General features: G+C 41.5%; 1 protein-coding gene across 1 annotated transcript; it reads right to left on the reverse strand.

The window, feature by feature from the left end:
- Positions 1–1,767: 1,767 nt before the first annotated feature.
- ldlr (low density lipoprotein receptor) lies at positions 1,768–13,152 on the reverse strand. Its single transcript, XM_023349268.1, has 18 exons — positions 12,923–13,152; positions 10,055–10,177; positions 9,200–9,322; positions 8,539–8,919; positions 7,966–8,088; positions 7,746–7,868; positions 7,512–7,631; positions 7,183–7,308; positions 6,817–6,988; positions 6,496–6,723; positions 6,291–6,409; positions 6,053–6,192; positions 5,810–5,951; positions 5,474–5,617; positions 5,094–5,381; positions 4,917–4,997; positions 4,665–4,828; positions 1,768–3,773 (listed from the first exon to the last, which is right to left on the reverse strand). The coding sequence occupies exons 1-18, from the start codon at positions 12,966–12,968 to the stop codon at positions 3,717–3,719; spliced, it is 2,700 nt and encodes an 899-aa protein (XP_023205036.1). The 5' UTR covers positions 12,969–13,152; the 3' UTR covers positions 1,768–3,716.
- Positions 13,153–14,998: the final 1,846 nt, after the last annotated feature.

Consider the following 14,998-nt stretch of genomic DNA (forward strand, 5'->3'; position numbering starts at 1 on the left):
GTTCAACACTTCCTCTGTCCCTCAGCCTTGAACTTTATTGTTGACATTTTGTGCACTTTACTTGATAACATGTAGGCAGTTGTCAAATAACTGCCCCCATGGTTCGTTGGTCATTTACCAACGAACCAACCCCCCCAAAAATACTTCTTGTGTGTGTTTGAATCTTTTTCGATGATTCAAAGTTAAAGTCACTTTTGGCTTTTCCCAACAGCTGCTTTTGTTGCTCTGACTACAGATGCTTAAATTTTAATAAGCAAAACTGACCATCAGCAAAACAGGAATGTACTCTGCTGTTGCCTTAATTGGAATAACTTTTGAATTACCAAGTACTCTACTAGCACGCATTGTAGCCAGAATTTAGGTGGGGACTTTCAGTGGCTTTATTTGATGGCTCCACCAGAATGTTTTTGTTTTCTCAAATTATAAATTATGAGGAAAATAACCACAAACTCGTTTTGTTGTTGTTTCTTTCCCCACTTGTCAACCACACTGGGAAAAAAAACATGATAATATATTTGTTTTTTTCCCCCACGATCTGGGGCTCTTCTAGGAAAGTGTTTGCTTTCTGTGGAATAGCTACAGCAGCTCCAAGAAGGAAAAAAAAAAAAACAACAAAAAAACAAATCCAGCCTCACATTTTAAGCTCTGACTGCATACAGAAACCATGTGGGCCGGATAACCGCGCAGGGATGAATGGATGTGCTCCGTGCGTAAGAGGCAAGTAGGAAAAGTATTTTCCCTGAAACAGACGCCAGAATTTCTTACAGCGTGGCTTCCCGCATAAAATTATTCACAAGTGAATCTCAAAAGTGTGGCCTGCATTTGTTTTAGTGACCTCAACCAAAGTTGGTCAGAGTGGACGGAAAGACGAATGAATTTCAACGCAGAATATACGTAACGAAAACTTGTTAGAGGTTTCAGATGTCTTGAAACTGTGGCAGAGGATCAAATTTGAGCTGGATAACAAGCTAAACGTGAACTCAGAGCTGCAATGAAATGGGTGTAGACCCAGTTAGATTAATGTGTTAGAAAGGCCTAGTCAAAGTCCAAACATAAAGCTGTGGCAAGGTTTGAAAATTCATCCAGTCTGACTGAGCTGGATCGATTTCGTATGGTTGAAATATGCACCGTTAATGCGTGAGCAGAAAGTTTCCATAGATACGAGTTAAACCTTGATCTACCAGATAAAGAGGCAGTATTATGTAAAAATCTACTTTTTTTTTTAGCTTTAATTCATGTTATGTGACTCCCTCATTCAGCTCCTTCAGACTAGCCAGCTGCAATTAGCAAACACCTGGTGGAGCTGCACTTCTGCTGAGCTCATTATATGAGCTGCTTCTCAGTGCATCGCTGGTAAAACGTAGATAAGGGGTTAATAGAGGAGCCATGTTGTAATGACTTCCTGAAGGTGGAGCTTCAGAGAGAGCAGGAGCTTCTTAAAGAGACAGAGGCCCAATTTCAAGGCGGCAAATTACCAAATCAAATTTCTGTTAAGTCACATTTGATACATACAGCATTTTTATAAAAACTGAAGGTAACACAGTTACTTACTTGATTGTGCTATAAAATGATACCATATGGCTGGAAAGTACTTAATAATAACAATAATATTAATAATACATAATACTGTCCCTCTACTTGTACAAAAAAAAAAAAACTTAAAAAGCCCAGAAGTCGTGTTAGAGGAGCTATGAGAGCTGAACTGGTTTACTTCATGCTGAAGTAACAATAGAACGTTTTCGAAAAACAGAGTCTGAACAAAGCTGATTCTGTAATAAATAGAACTGTGTCTTTATTTACAGAACATCTTGAAAAGCTAAAACATCAGCAGCACAAGTGAACAAGTATGTAGAAGACAAATTATGTACATCTATGAACATATTTACAAACTGCGGTTAATCACTGAACAGAAAAAAGACTTCCGGTATGTCTCTCCTTCCCTGTCTGACACCGTAATAGCTGTGTTTCCATTCGCCATAAAATTGCACAAATTGAAATTACAAAAATGAATTTGCTTAACAAACATGCCAATCTTCCAAAAAAAATGTATTAAAAAAAAATCGCGTTTTTGTGCTAGAATTAAGTGTTTTTTCAGCCGTATCAAAATAAATGTATTTCACAAATCCGCAACGGAAACATGTTTGTTCGCGTCACATGATAAACGGCCGGATGTTCCGATACTGGCGGGAACGACAAAAAAAAAAAAACCTAACAACAACAGGAGGTAGTAGAAAGGTGATGGTTTGTTTTTCGGACAATGTGCGGCTGGCTTATCGGTCTATAAAAACGTGTTGAATCCGCAGCTCTTCTGTAAAGTCAGCGACTACCATTTCCCCATTTCCAAGGCTCATCAACGACAGATGATGAGCGCGAGCGCCACGGCTGAATTATAAACACGCGCCATGAAACCGTTACATCCGTCGCTGCCGTAATTTTTAATGTCTTAGTTTACGTGTCACGTGTGATTTATTTAAATTTTTTTTATTTCATTTAAACATCAATTGCGAAATTTTTTTTTTTTTTTTCGACTTTAGCTGAATATAGTCAAAGGATTTGCGCACATTCGTAACGGAAACGACGTCACGTGAACGCAGCAGAACCATTTCATCAACGTATGATGAAGAGCAGATTTATAACAGAAACTCTTGAGTTCAATAGCACCAACATGAACACAGAGACATCTCAATAAAAGGCACATACATTCGCTGTAAAACAAAACTATAACTGATATCTAGATGCTTTTTTTTTCTTGTTTGTTTTAACCACATGCCATTCCTTCACCAGGACTGCTGGTGTAAAAGGGGAGAACATAAATGCATACTTGACTGGATGCGGAGCATTAAACTCGGCTCGGTTGGTCCCACGTGGCTGCATTAAAGTTTCCCCAACTCCGAGGAATGTATGAACCTTCTGAACGTTTCATACCGGAGACATCTGGAGAAGATCTAGAGAGCTACACGAAACTTCGAGCAGCGTTTGGTTCTGACGTTTTTTTTTTGTTTTTTTTTCCTAAGCAGGTGAAGTGTAACCAGAACTTGAAGAACTTACATTAGTGCCTTCTGGCAGAAGATTTGTGCACACAACACGCAGCCGTCTATTCAGTGGTTGACCTGTTGCATTTATGACTTAGTGGAACTATTGTGTTACTGCGTGCAGAGCCAGACAATTGATTGTTAGCTGCAGTTAGAGGTAAACAATTTTTTTTTTAAATCAAACCCTGCCAGTAGAGTACTGTTCAATCTGTCTTATGTATCTGAAATGATAAATAACACACACAAAAATAAATCTCCATTAAAAGCTTCTCGACTTCTCCTAAACTTGATTAGGAAGTTGCAATGAACATTAAGAGAATCAAGAGAAAGCTAAAAACAACAAAAATAATAATCTCATCTTAAAAACTGCTTTGCTCCAATTCAACCATCAGGATCACAGTTTAAATATACTGGAGAACACATGACGGTCAGCTGGTTTGTTTTAAGATATAAACCTGAGATGTTATATAACATGTGATGTGCACTCCGACGTCAACTTTTTCACCCTGTTATTTTCACAGTAAAGCACTCGTTTGTTAGTGAGGATGTAGTGGTCTAAGGCTGTCGGACGCTGGCTTTGTATGTTCTCTGCGTGAGGTAAAAAAAAAATATATATATACTAAAGGCCTCAAATAGTGTGTTCACTGAGGCACAATGTTTTCCCCCCACTTTGTAATTCTTCTTTCAGTTTTCAATGAAGGAAGGATTGTCCGCCTCTTCGTCCAAGCTCACAATTTGTCTCTGATGAAAGGAGAGAAAAGGATGTTAGACGTGCAACAGATTGTACCAGGTAGCTTTCTGCTGACGTGGCATTGCAATAGCAATCATGTAAACATGTCACAATCATAAACTCCAGGGTAAGTTCAACAATTTTATAGCAACACACAATATACTGGCATCAACATCGGTTATCTACATCGTTTATTAGCCATCTGTAACATATCGGTATCAGTCTGATAATTAAAACTGGGCCGATATTAACAACTGATATTTATTTTAATTTTGTCCTTTCCCAAATATGTCAAAATGGTAGTAAAATGGATATCATATTGGTAAATATCAGTTATCGCCCACAACAGCAACCTTAAAATCGGATATCGATATCGGCCCAATTTCTTTGCATCAGTGCATCCCTACAATTTTATATAATAAACCAACAAAGTAAGTAATTGTGGTGAAGAGATAAACACTTTCAACCTATTTTACAAATAAAGATTTTTTTAAAAAAGTGGAGTGGAATTATATTCAGCTCTCTTTGCTCTGATAACTAAATAAAATCCAGTGCAACCAATTGTCTTTAAGAGAATCCCATGTGTTAGAGTGGCCCATTCAAAGACCGGCATTAAATTCAACTTAGAATTTATGGCAACACTTGAAAACTCATATTAACAGATGCTTTCCATCCAATCTGACTGAGTTTAGGCTATTTTGCAAAGAAGAATGGTTAGAAATCCCCAGCTTTATGTGTAAAGTCAGTAGATGCATGCTGAAAAACTCTTGGTGGATAATTTTCTTGTTTGTGTTGGTATATTATCACACATATTCTTGTACAATACACTGAACTTTGTGGTTGTGATGTGAAAAAGTTCAAATGGTTTGAATACTTTCTTACAAGCAACCTTAAAGACTTACTTTAGGGTAGGCGTAACCTTCCAGGCTCTGGCTCCTCCAGATGTGAACCTGGTCCTCAGTGGTTTTCTGATAGACGGGGTTATGAAAGTGCATTGTGTTGGTGTTCTGGAGCCTGTAGTATCTCCACAGCAACACGCCCCCGACGGCCACCAGACAAAGTATCGCTGTTTTGGGAGGGAGAAATCAAAAGTGAGAGATGAGAGAAAGATGTTCCTGATCGTTGAGAAAAGGCAAAATGAGGCCAAAACATACCTAGAGGAAGGACAAAGTAAAGCGTTTTTGAGGTGCTGGAGGTAGTTTCGGGTATAACTGCGACACCTTTAGGTGGAACACCTGAGGATAAGATTATCACATAATGTTGTCATAATGATCACAGAGAAGGAATCTATAAAAACGGAAATATTTACAACTGCTACTTTCAAAACTTGCCTGGAGTCGTGACAGGAGCAACTGTGGTAGTTTGGAAGATTTTAGGCTTTTCTGGCTGAGGGGAGGGCTTCTTTGGTAAAGGTGTGGTGGTCCGAACCGCAGGCCTGGTGGGATGCCGCACTGACTTGGTGGCTGTAGTGGTGATTATGGGAGGCACTGTGGTAGTAATTGGAACCCGGGGCTTCTGTGTTGTCTTTGGAGGCGTGGTCTTTGGCGGCGTTGTAGGGACAACAGGAGGGTGGGTAGTCGAGGCCTGAGACTCTGAAGAAGCTGAAGGAGTTGGAACAGCTGGTAGAGTAGAAACCAAGCGAAGAATGTAGCTGTTAATATTTTATCTGGAAAATATTAAAACAACAACTTTCTGTGACGGATTTACCCACCAGGCACACATGTCCTCATATCCCCTGCTAGCATCGTATTATCTGGACAGACACAGGTGTATTTTGGGGGGTGGGTGCCTATTTGGGGGGCAGCTAGGCACATGAATTCACAGGTGCTGTTGGAGACCTGGCACCAGTTCCTTCCTGGAGCAGGAAATGGAATACAGTTTTGCTTAAGTTGTTGTACAGATGGAAGGTGTTATTAACATTCTCTTTGTTGGGTTCTTTGTAGACTTTTTACTAACAGAGAATACTTTTGTGAGCCGCTGAGTTAGTATCGGTTCTCAGTATGCTTGAGTGCATAGCTACGTCTTATCGGGGATGCAACTGTCTTACCAGCAGGTTGCTTGAGGTTGTGGTAAAGAACGATGTCCTCGGGGGACGAAAGATGTTCCGCCACCGGTGCGATGTCACCACCAGTCAGCCTGTTGGCGCTGAGGATGGCGTTATTGCTGACGTCTGTCCAGAACACTCTTTCCTAAAAACGACCAGAGCGCTACTTAAAACACTTGGGAAATTGCGGAAAGAAAAATTGGTGATCATAATTTGTGGGGGATTTTAATTGGAAAAAATTTCCACCTCGAATACGGTGAGTCCCAGCGGGTGAGCCAGCTTGTCCTCGTCGATGATCAGGGTGCGCCGACCGCCGCCTTGCACGTCGATGCTGGAGAGCGTGTGCAGCTTAGAGTCCACCCAGTAGAGGCGCTGGTTCAGCAGGTCTGAGTCACCAGTGGTGGTTGCATGAGAAGAAGACCATTAGCATTAATGTACACATGAATAAATAAACAAGCTGAAGCCAGATGGGGCATGAGGTCACCTATTGTGATGCCATTAGGCCACACGATGTTGTCCGTGACCAGAGCGGTGCGGTCTACTCCATTAAGGCCTCCCTTTTCGATCTTTGCAGGACTCCCCCAGTCGGTCCAGTAGATGAAGCTGTAGGGTGAAAAAGTTTAAAGATGCTGGCGGCTGCAGATCACGCAAACATAAAAATGAGACAAACCCTCCCCAAAGAAACACACTTGGAATGTGGGTCCACCACAATGGCACGGGGCTTCGATAAGTCTTGGCGAAAGAGGGTTTTGCGGCGGCTACCGTCAGCGGTTACCACGGAGACAGTCTTCCGAATGCTGTCAGTCCAATACAGGTTGCCGTGGACCCAATCGAAGGCTATTCCTTCAGGACCATCGATGTCGCTGCCTATCACCACATTGTGATGGGAGAAGTCCTCTGCTGAGTCCATTGGGGTTCTGGGTGAAAGGTCAAAGCAGCAGTCAAACAAAATCAAACGGGAACATAAAACAATAATACAGTAACTTAAATGTGAATTTAATCCTAATAACCTGTAGATTTTCTTCAGTGAAAGATCGGACCAGTACATCTCTTGGGTGGCCACGTTCATGTCCAGGGCCACCACGTTCTTTAATCGGGGGATCACTCTTGTGTACTCACTTCTGTCCAGGGTCATCTTTCTGACCTCGTGGCGGTTGGTGAAGAAAAGGTAAGGTGTTGTACCTGCAAAATAAAGGTCAAGAATTTAAATCTATTTTAAAATGACTTTTGTTGTTAGAAAGACAACACAAACACCTACAGCGGTAACAAAAGGTAGTTGGGGGTGAGTACAGAAGTACGCCATGTCAGTGTACGTCAAGTAAGTGACGCACGGTTTAGGGATGTGTTTTAAAAATCTGCTTGGAGGTCATGCTTACCAACAGCTTTGCAAGCTTGCGTCGCCGGGTCAATATGATAACCTTCCTCACAGTCGCATTTGTAACCGCCCATATGGTTGATGCAGATTTGGCTGCAGGTTTCTGGGTTTGCGCACTCATCAATGTCTAACCCGGAGAAGAAGAAAAAACAAAGTTGAGAAACCAACCAGAACGTTCCTTCTTATCTGAAAGCACAGCCTGTCACAGAGAAAGACAGCAAACAGATTTCTGGCATCACTTCTTAGCCTGAGCTAAGTTCACGGTCTGACCTAACCTGACTGAGAGGGAACGGATGTTCAGTCATTTTGTCCTGCCGCTCCGTTGCTTACCTTCACACCGTCTCTTAGCGACGAGGCTGTATCCAGCTGGACACAGGCACTCGTAGCCAATCTTCAGGTCGTTGCAGATATGAGAACAGCCGCCGTTGTTGTAGAGGCACTCGTTGGAGCCTGCAGAGGCGAGAAGGTGATTTATTTTCCCGAGGATATAATTGCAGCTTTCGGAGGACACAATTAGCTGTAATTAAGCGGGGAAAGCTTTGAATGAGGAGTGTCGCCGCTCACCGCACTCCCTAAGCGGCTCGTCTGACCAGTCCCTGCAGTCACGCTTGTTGTCGCATACCCGCTCCATGCTTACGCACTCCCCGCTGTGACACCTGAACCGGTTCGGACCGTCGCAGTGGCTCGCTGGGGGACGGGAGGGCATGAAAAACGCATCAGGTAACACCCAAAATACGCCGCTGGTCTCCGGGAAGACAGAGCGGGAGACGGGGTCGATGTGTACCGTTGATGCAGCCGACTTCGTCGCTCATGTCTGTGCAGTCGTACCGGTGGTTGCATTGGTTGCTGCCGTGGATGCACGTACCATCGCCACATTCAAACTCATCGGGGCGACACGTGGAATGAGCTACAGAAAGAGAGAGACAACAGTGGAGAGATTTTTTTTTTTTTTTTTTACATCTGTTCCATGTTTTCTACGTTTTTTCCAGACAATGTCTCTCATTGTGATTTGCTGGTGCGCTTAAGTCTTAGAAATGGCAGAACTAATTACTTTGTTTCTCATCTTCCATTGACTTTGTTAAAGTTGAGAGTGAAGAGTTCCTTTTTGATACTTTTACCCTACTTCATGCTGTCAGACAGGTCCTACTTAAAGTATGAGCTATGTCTGGGATAATCAGGCTCTGCTTTTGTAGTTAAAGCATAACTTAACAATTTGGTTAAATTAAAAAAGTAAAATAAAACGCTTTGTTGATCATGTATCTGTTTGGAGGACAACAAGAAGCTACAATATCTGCATTACCAGTTCGGAAACTTATCAGTTAATCTTTGAATACAAACATGAAATGAAATTATTTACCACATCCAGCTTCATCGGATCGATCAAGACAGTCAGTATCGCCATCGCACCTCCAGCTGACATGGACGCACTCCCCGTTGCCGCACTGGTATTCCTGGAGGGAGCACTGGTGAATGGGAGCGCGCGTGGGGGTCCTCGTGGCGCAGTTCTGGGCCCACTCGTCCGAGCCGTCCGAGCAGTCTGCGTCGCCGTCGCAGGCCCACAGCCGGGGAACACAAACGCTGTTGTTGCACTGGAAGGACGCGCCGCTGCACGTGATTGGCGGGCAGGAGGCCTCGTCGCTGCCGTCATCGCAGTCGGCATCTTTGTCGCACACAAAGGAGGAGGAGACGCACTGGCCGCTCGTGCAGCGAAACTCGGAGTCTGAGCACTGCTTGGCAGCTGGGATAGAGGGGAATATGTTTTTATTTATTTATTTTTTTAGGATTTTTGCCTTTATTTTACAACAGACTGACAGGAAAGAGGATTGTCGAGGACTGAAGCCTCTACACATGGGTCGCGCGCGATACCTCCTGCGCTACTGCCGCGCGCAACATGCGGACAAATTTAAGCTAACCACGGAGCAAAAACAGAAAACAGAGCAGCAAAATAAATAAATAAATAAAAAGAAAATAAAAGACCGGTTCTGAAAGAAGCCAAGCAGGATAAAACACAAACTTACCACAGTCCTGTTCATCGGCTCCACTGACGCAGTCCGTTTCTCCGTCACAGCGCCAGGTGCTCGGTATGCACAGGGTCACGTGACCCGTGCACCTGAACTCCGTTGGTTTGCAAGTTTTGTCCACTGGAATTGATAATATAGAAAATATTGGATATTTTACCAACTTTATATTTGCTACTCTATTGAGATGGTTGAATTTGTGTGGACTGAAGGTAAGACACTACGGGGCTGAATCGATTAATCGCGATTAATCGATTATTGAAATAATGGTCAACAAATTAGATTAACTGGAGCATACGGACTAAAAGAGGCAAATTTGCTGAGAACAGCACACTGAGAGTGGCAATTAAGACAAACCTGTACAAGAAATATATTCATTTTGGATTTACGATATATAAATATGTTCTACACAAAACTCAAGTTGTATCTATTTAGCTTTACCTGGTTCAAATTCTGTAAAAAATAAAAAAAGTAAATAAATAAAAAATAGATTTCCTAATAAGTAAATGTTGCTATCCAATTATTAATTGATTAGCAGTCAACAGATCAGCCGTGCATCATTTACTGCAAATGATCAAGAGTTCACTAAAGGAATGCTCTTATATTCTTGCATTTTAGTAGAAAAAATATATATATTTCTTATTTTTAAAAAATTAATTTACTTATTTGTTTGTTGGCATTTTTTAATATATTTCTAAAACTGCATTAAAAAAAACTTAAATAAAAAAATCCGCAGAATTTTTTTTATCCAACTAATCATCCGAATAATCAATACAACGATCAATAGATCGATTACGTAAATAATCGTCAGTTGCAGCTGTATAAGAATACAGTCCAACAGCGGAGGATGCTCACCGCAGGTTCCAGGAAGCTCATCTGTGCCGTCTCCGCAGTCGTCTGTGCCGTCACACACCCAGATGGATGTGATGCTCTTCCCATTCCCACAGAGGAACTGGCTGGGTTTCTGGGTTAAAGCCTCTGTGACAGAAATATGATCGTGTGGCTTTAGAAAGAATCCAAAACCTAAATCAAAATAGTTTTGTGTCAACAATTTAACGGAGGACCAAAGAAGACTGTGACGCGAGCTTCTTCGTTATTTTTGCGTAAGCTGCTCTTAAAATTTCCAGGATGGGGCTTCCATAGAACCAGCGCATTTCACTGGACTGAGAACAAGGGAATCATTTAGCAGCCGAGTCAGCACCTCCACATTTAATGTCAGCAATCTGAAAATACAGTTTCCCAAAGATGAGAAGCCGTAACACTCACCAATGTAAAAACTACCCACAAGTTGCTCATGCACTTTTTTTTTTTTTTAATAACGAAGGCTGGAGTGTACATTTAAGACCAGAACTGCCCTTAGTCCTCCACACCAGCAGGGGTCCCCACAGAGTGCTTGACATTTCACATTAATCAGGTTTGCAAATGTACGAGTAACACATTAGCATCACTTGTATAGCTTTAACAAGCAGCTAAAATGTAACTTGATTTTGTTAAGTAAGCAGTTTAAATGTTAGGTAAGAATGGTTGAAATTTATCGTAAAAGAAAATCCTTAAAATCCACAAAAACAAATCGTATGTGAAATACTCACTAATTTCTTTGGTTTCATTTTGTTTCATCAGTTTATGTTGCTGAAAATGGGAAACGTTTTTTTCATGTCTTTATGTACAATATTAAGCCCCACCACGAACACAATGATCAGTCTGAGAAAGACGCCACCGCTTCGGAAACGTCGATCGCCATGCGTCTAAAATCGAAGACACGGCGATGACGTCATTTGACGTCGATTTCAAAATTGTTCCTTTTTTTTTTTTTCTTCTTCTTCTTTTCCTGAAACTGGTGCCACGTTACCAAAGCTATTTCCATGCTGGATGTTTACTTAATGGGCTTAAAGTTCAGAGCTCCAGAGGCAAACTGGACCAAATGGCAGCGTTATTGACCGACTGCAAAACACTTCTGGGAAAATAACAAATGTGCTCTTGGCTGCTACACATCTTTGAAATGTCCAAAAAAAAAAATCTAATATAATCTACCCTCAACAGATTAAGTAAAAGAGGAACAAAGAGAAAAGAAACAAACATTGGAAACGTATAGAATCACCAAAAGTGTATTGATTTCTGCAGGAGGTGAGACAAATCTGGAGTCTCTCGCCGAATCTACATGGATAAAACTTGTTTTTCTTTCCATAACCCTTTTTCAAAGTGTTTGAAATGAATGTCCTTGCGACTGGCTGCGGTGGTGACCTTTTTGGGTGGCAACCAGCTCCGACATGTTTCAACCATACACCCAAAAAACCAGCATGCCGAGAACTGGTCCGACGGCAACTTCAGGAGCGCCTGAGTTCAAAACCAAAACTACATGAATGTAGTTTCATCACAGTGTTTTTCTTCCTTTTTTTTTTTTTTTCCCCTTTTCTTTTAAAAACATCTGTCGCCACTGCGAAGGATACCTCAGCTCTTCTGGGAAGCGCTGGATCGCTTACAAGTCAAACATAAATGTATCCAAACATAAACAAGCCGATTTATTTGGAAGTGGCACGAAGGTTTTCCCCTTATCACCTCCTCCCCTCTCTGTGTGACGTTACAATTTATTTGAGTCAGTTTTTTATGGGATAGTTGCACAATTATGAAGTGGTACAAAAAAGAAAAATGAAAAATTGGCATTTCCGGCTGAACTTGAAAGCCAAAGTGCCAGGCTGTATTGAATAAGCTGGAGTCAACAGAGTAAAACTTGCTGAAACGTGACAATTGAGCATAAACAGAAACGAGGGTCGAAGTCAACAGCTGAGGAGTAAAACACATAAACAAATATTAGAAAAAAAAGAGAAGACGAGCAACTGTTAGCTGAAAAGTGCTGAAGGAGCCAAATTGTTTCTGTATCGTATTTCATGTGTAATAAACGAAAAACCCAACAGTCACCACAGCATGACGCTGCCGCCACCGTGCTTCAGTTCGTCTTGACGGGTTTGTAATTTCTATTTTTATCTTGTTTTTTTGTTGTTGTTTTTTTTGTATCGTAATAGAATATAGGTGGACACATAAACCCTGAATTAATACTGAGTTGATTCTGAAAGTGCACTTTATTTCATTTAGGGGGGTTAGAGTACAGGGGAGGGTCAACTATAACTGCAGGTCAACCACTCTGTAAATTTTCATTTGCAAAACAAAATTACATTTCTATATTTATATATAATTTTTCTTCCACTTTTACAATTTTGCTTCACCGCTCTAGTGCTGTTCTCTCACTTATTTTATTTTTTAAGTTCTTTTGAGCTTTTTCCAACAGCCAACAAGCAGCTCAAACCTTATTGGATGTAAAAAGCCCCCAAGACAATAAGAACCGGTAAAATTGATTAATAAAATAAAATCAATGAAAAAGACTCACACAAACTACTATAAAATACTTTTTTTTGTAAATTAAATCCATTTTGCTAAGATGTATAATATTACATATTAAAGGAAACGTTTCCTCCTTCCACATGCAGAATTCTTTTGCGAGCCAGAGATGATCTGTCTGACCTACATACATGCATAAAGAGGCGAGCCCTCCCCTCCTCATCTGGGACACTTAGAGGAGTGCTGCACTTTAAAGAAAAAGTTTGAATTATTTTCTATGAAAGCGCACGCGACTGAACCACACAATGCAGCAAAAGTAGGAGAAGTGCGTGAATTTGAAACATTTAAACTCGCAAATTTTTTTTACAAAGAGCGGAAATGTGAACTTACCGGTGTGACCAAAGAGGCAGATGACAAGAATCAGAGGGAGTCTCATCTTTCTGGCAGATGGATGAACCCTGAAGCCCACCGGTTCTTACAGAGAGGGAATCGGACCCCCAACCCTCCCTCCAAGAAAAATTAAGAATAAAAAAAATAAGAAAAATAGTGGCAGCAGTGTTTTATTAATAGTAACTGGGGCTCCAGCACCGTAGATGCTCCCGGCGTCACAGTCTGACACACAGTGCGGTGTTTGACAACATCAGAGTCATTTCAATGTGGTCCACGGGTGGGTGGGGTCCGCGGGGGGCCCCGGCGAAGGGGTGGGCGGGGTCTGGGCATGGTGTGATTTCGGAGGTGCACGCCCTCCACATATAGGAGGCGGGACTTCTGAGCCAATAGCGTTTTACTACGTAATTTAACCTGGAGACATTGGGTTTCATTCACTGGAGGCGAAGCTTTGGGCCTGTGATCCCAGAGGCAGCTGAATCTGGACTGAGTGGAAATGTTATTGGGGTCAAGGAGGAAAATGGTTAAGAAGGGAAAGCAGGACAATGTTTTTGCTGAAACTATAGTTGAAAATTCCACATGGCAATTCATATTCTCAGATTCTCGATTGGCTATAAGCCTGGGCTTTGACTGGACCAATCCAACCAATGAATAGAATGAAATTTCTTGACTGGATTTTATTCAAGAGGCCCATGAATGTACAGTGTCACCTTCTTAAAATAATGGTCTACACATCATTTTTCCAAAATGTGATTTTGGCAAGAATTGTCTTTCCAAACAATCTTTAAGGGGGGAATAAAAAAGAAAAAAAGACCTGGGTCGTTAGTATTTGTCTTTGTAAGCAATTTTTGAACTTCATTTCAATATAATTATGCTAATTGTGCTGGTCGATTCAGTGAACTACATTGAAGTTTGGGACAAAATGCAAAAATGTCCAAGCTGTATTCAATTTTTTGCAACATTTTGACAGGATATAGTATACCTGTATTCTAACCGATTTAAAAGTTGAGTTTTCCGAGCTTAAAGTCAGAAAAACAAAGAGAAAGTTTCCCCAGAGTTTGTAATTCAATTGGAGAAAAGTTGGTTTCTCACCAACACTGACCTCAAAATCCAATATGGCTGCTTTACGTATGAAGCACAGGCACTTTGTATCAAATTACGTCTTTCAGAGACAGCTCTATATAATCTTCTTCAGTAAATTTGCTGCTATACTCATTGAAAGTACAAAAATACAGACAAAATGTAAAAACAATCGCTAGCTTGCATTGCTAGTAGCCATTAGCCTGGTTAGCTAATGCAACAGATTTTCAAATAACTGGAACTCGGTCAAATCAGGTTCGATGTCATTACAGGATCAAAGTTATGACTTCAGAGGTAAATGAATCACGAGAGTAAGAGAGATTCACCTCACAGACAAACCAGTAGACACAATTTACTCTGAGGTAACCAAACATATTCATGATGAACCTCAGAGGAACGCTCCATGCATCAAATTAGCCGATCAACTCCCCCTATTTCTGTCGTCTAATCTATAGGCTTATGAGGTGAATGACTTTGTCAGCTTTGCAAAAGTTTGTTTGACCTTCTAAAATCCCAAAAACGGTCTACAATTTTCACATCGCCGCATCGTACAGATGCACATCCCTGACTTTTTGTTTCCGGTTTTAAACGTGAACAAAACGATAAAGACGTTTTCGGGACGCAGGGCTTCGGAGCGACACGCCCTGCTGCTGCTGCAGCTGCAGCAGACGTCCTCGCTCCTCCTCAAGGTGAGCAAACCGTTAACAGGCGGGGTCAGCGGGGTCACCGCCGTTTGAGGATCCATTGTTGTGGCCTAACGGGTTTTTTTTTTAGTGACTGCCAACTGTGAGCGTCAAATCAGGTTCTGCCAGGTCCTCCGGCGCTCCCACGGTGGGAATTTCGCTTTTACATCACAGTCAGTTGGAAAAAGCAAAACTGTGTCGTTAACCCCGTAATCAAAGAAAATGTGAAGTTATTCATTCATTTACAAGATGGTGCATGGCGGCCAAAACAGCGAAAGCAAAAACTCTTTGATTCAGTAGCGGTTTCTGCAGAGAT

Source organism: Xiphophorus maculatus, chromosome 16 (assembly GCF_002775205.1).
Source record: "Xiphophorus maculatus strain JP 163 A chromosome 16, X_maculatus-5.0-male, whole genome shotgun sequence".
Lineage (NCBI taxonomy): Eukaryota > Metazoa > Chordata > Actinopteri > Cyprinodontiformes > Poeciliidae > Xiphophorus > Xiphophorus maculatus.

Excerpts from the sequence above, each read along its gene's own strand:
- ldlr (XM_023349268.1), bottom strand. The coding sequence starts at position 12,968 with ATGAGACTCCCTCTGATTCTTGTCATCTGCCTCTTTGGTCACACCG. Across the intron at positions 8,920-9,199 it reads AGCCGATGAACAGGACTGTG|CTGCCAAGCAGTGCTCAGAC; the intron begins GTAAGTTTGTGT and ends CCTCTATCCCAG. Across the intron at positions 5,382-5,473 it reads TATGAGGACATGTGTGCCTG|CTGTTCCAACTCCTTCAGCT; the intron begins GTGGGTAAATCC and ends CTACTCTACCAG.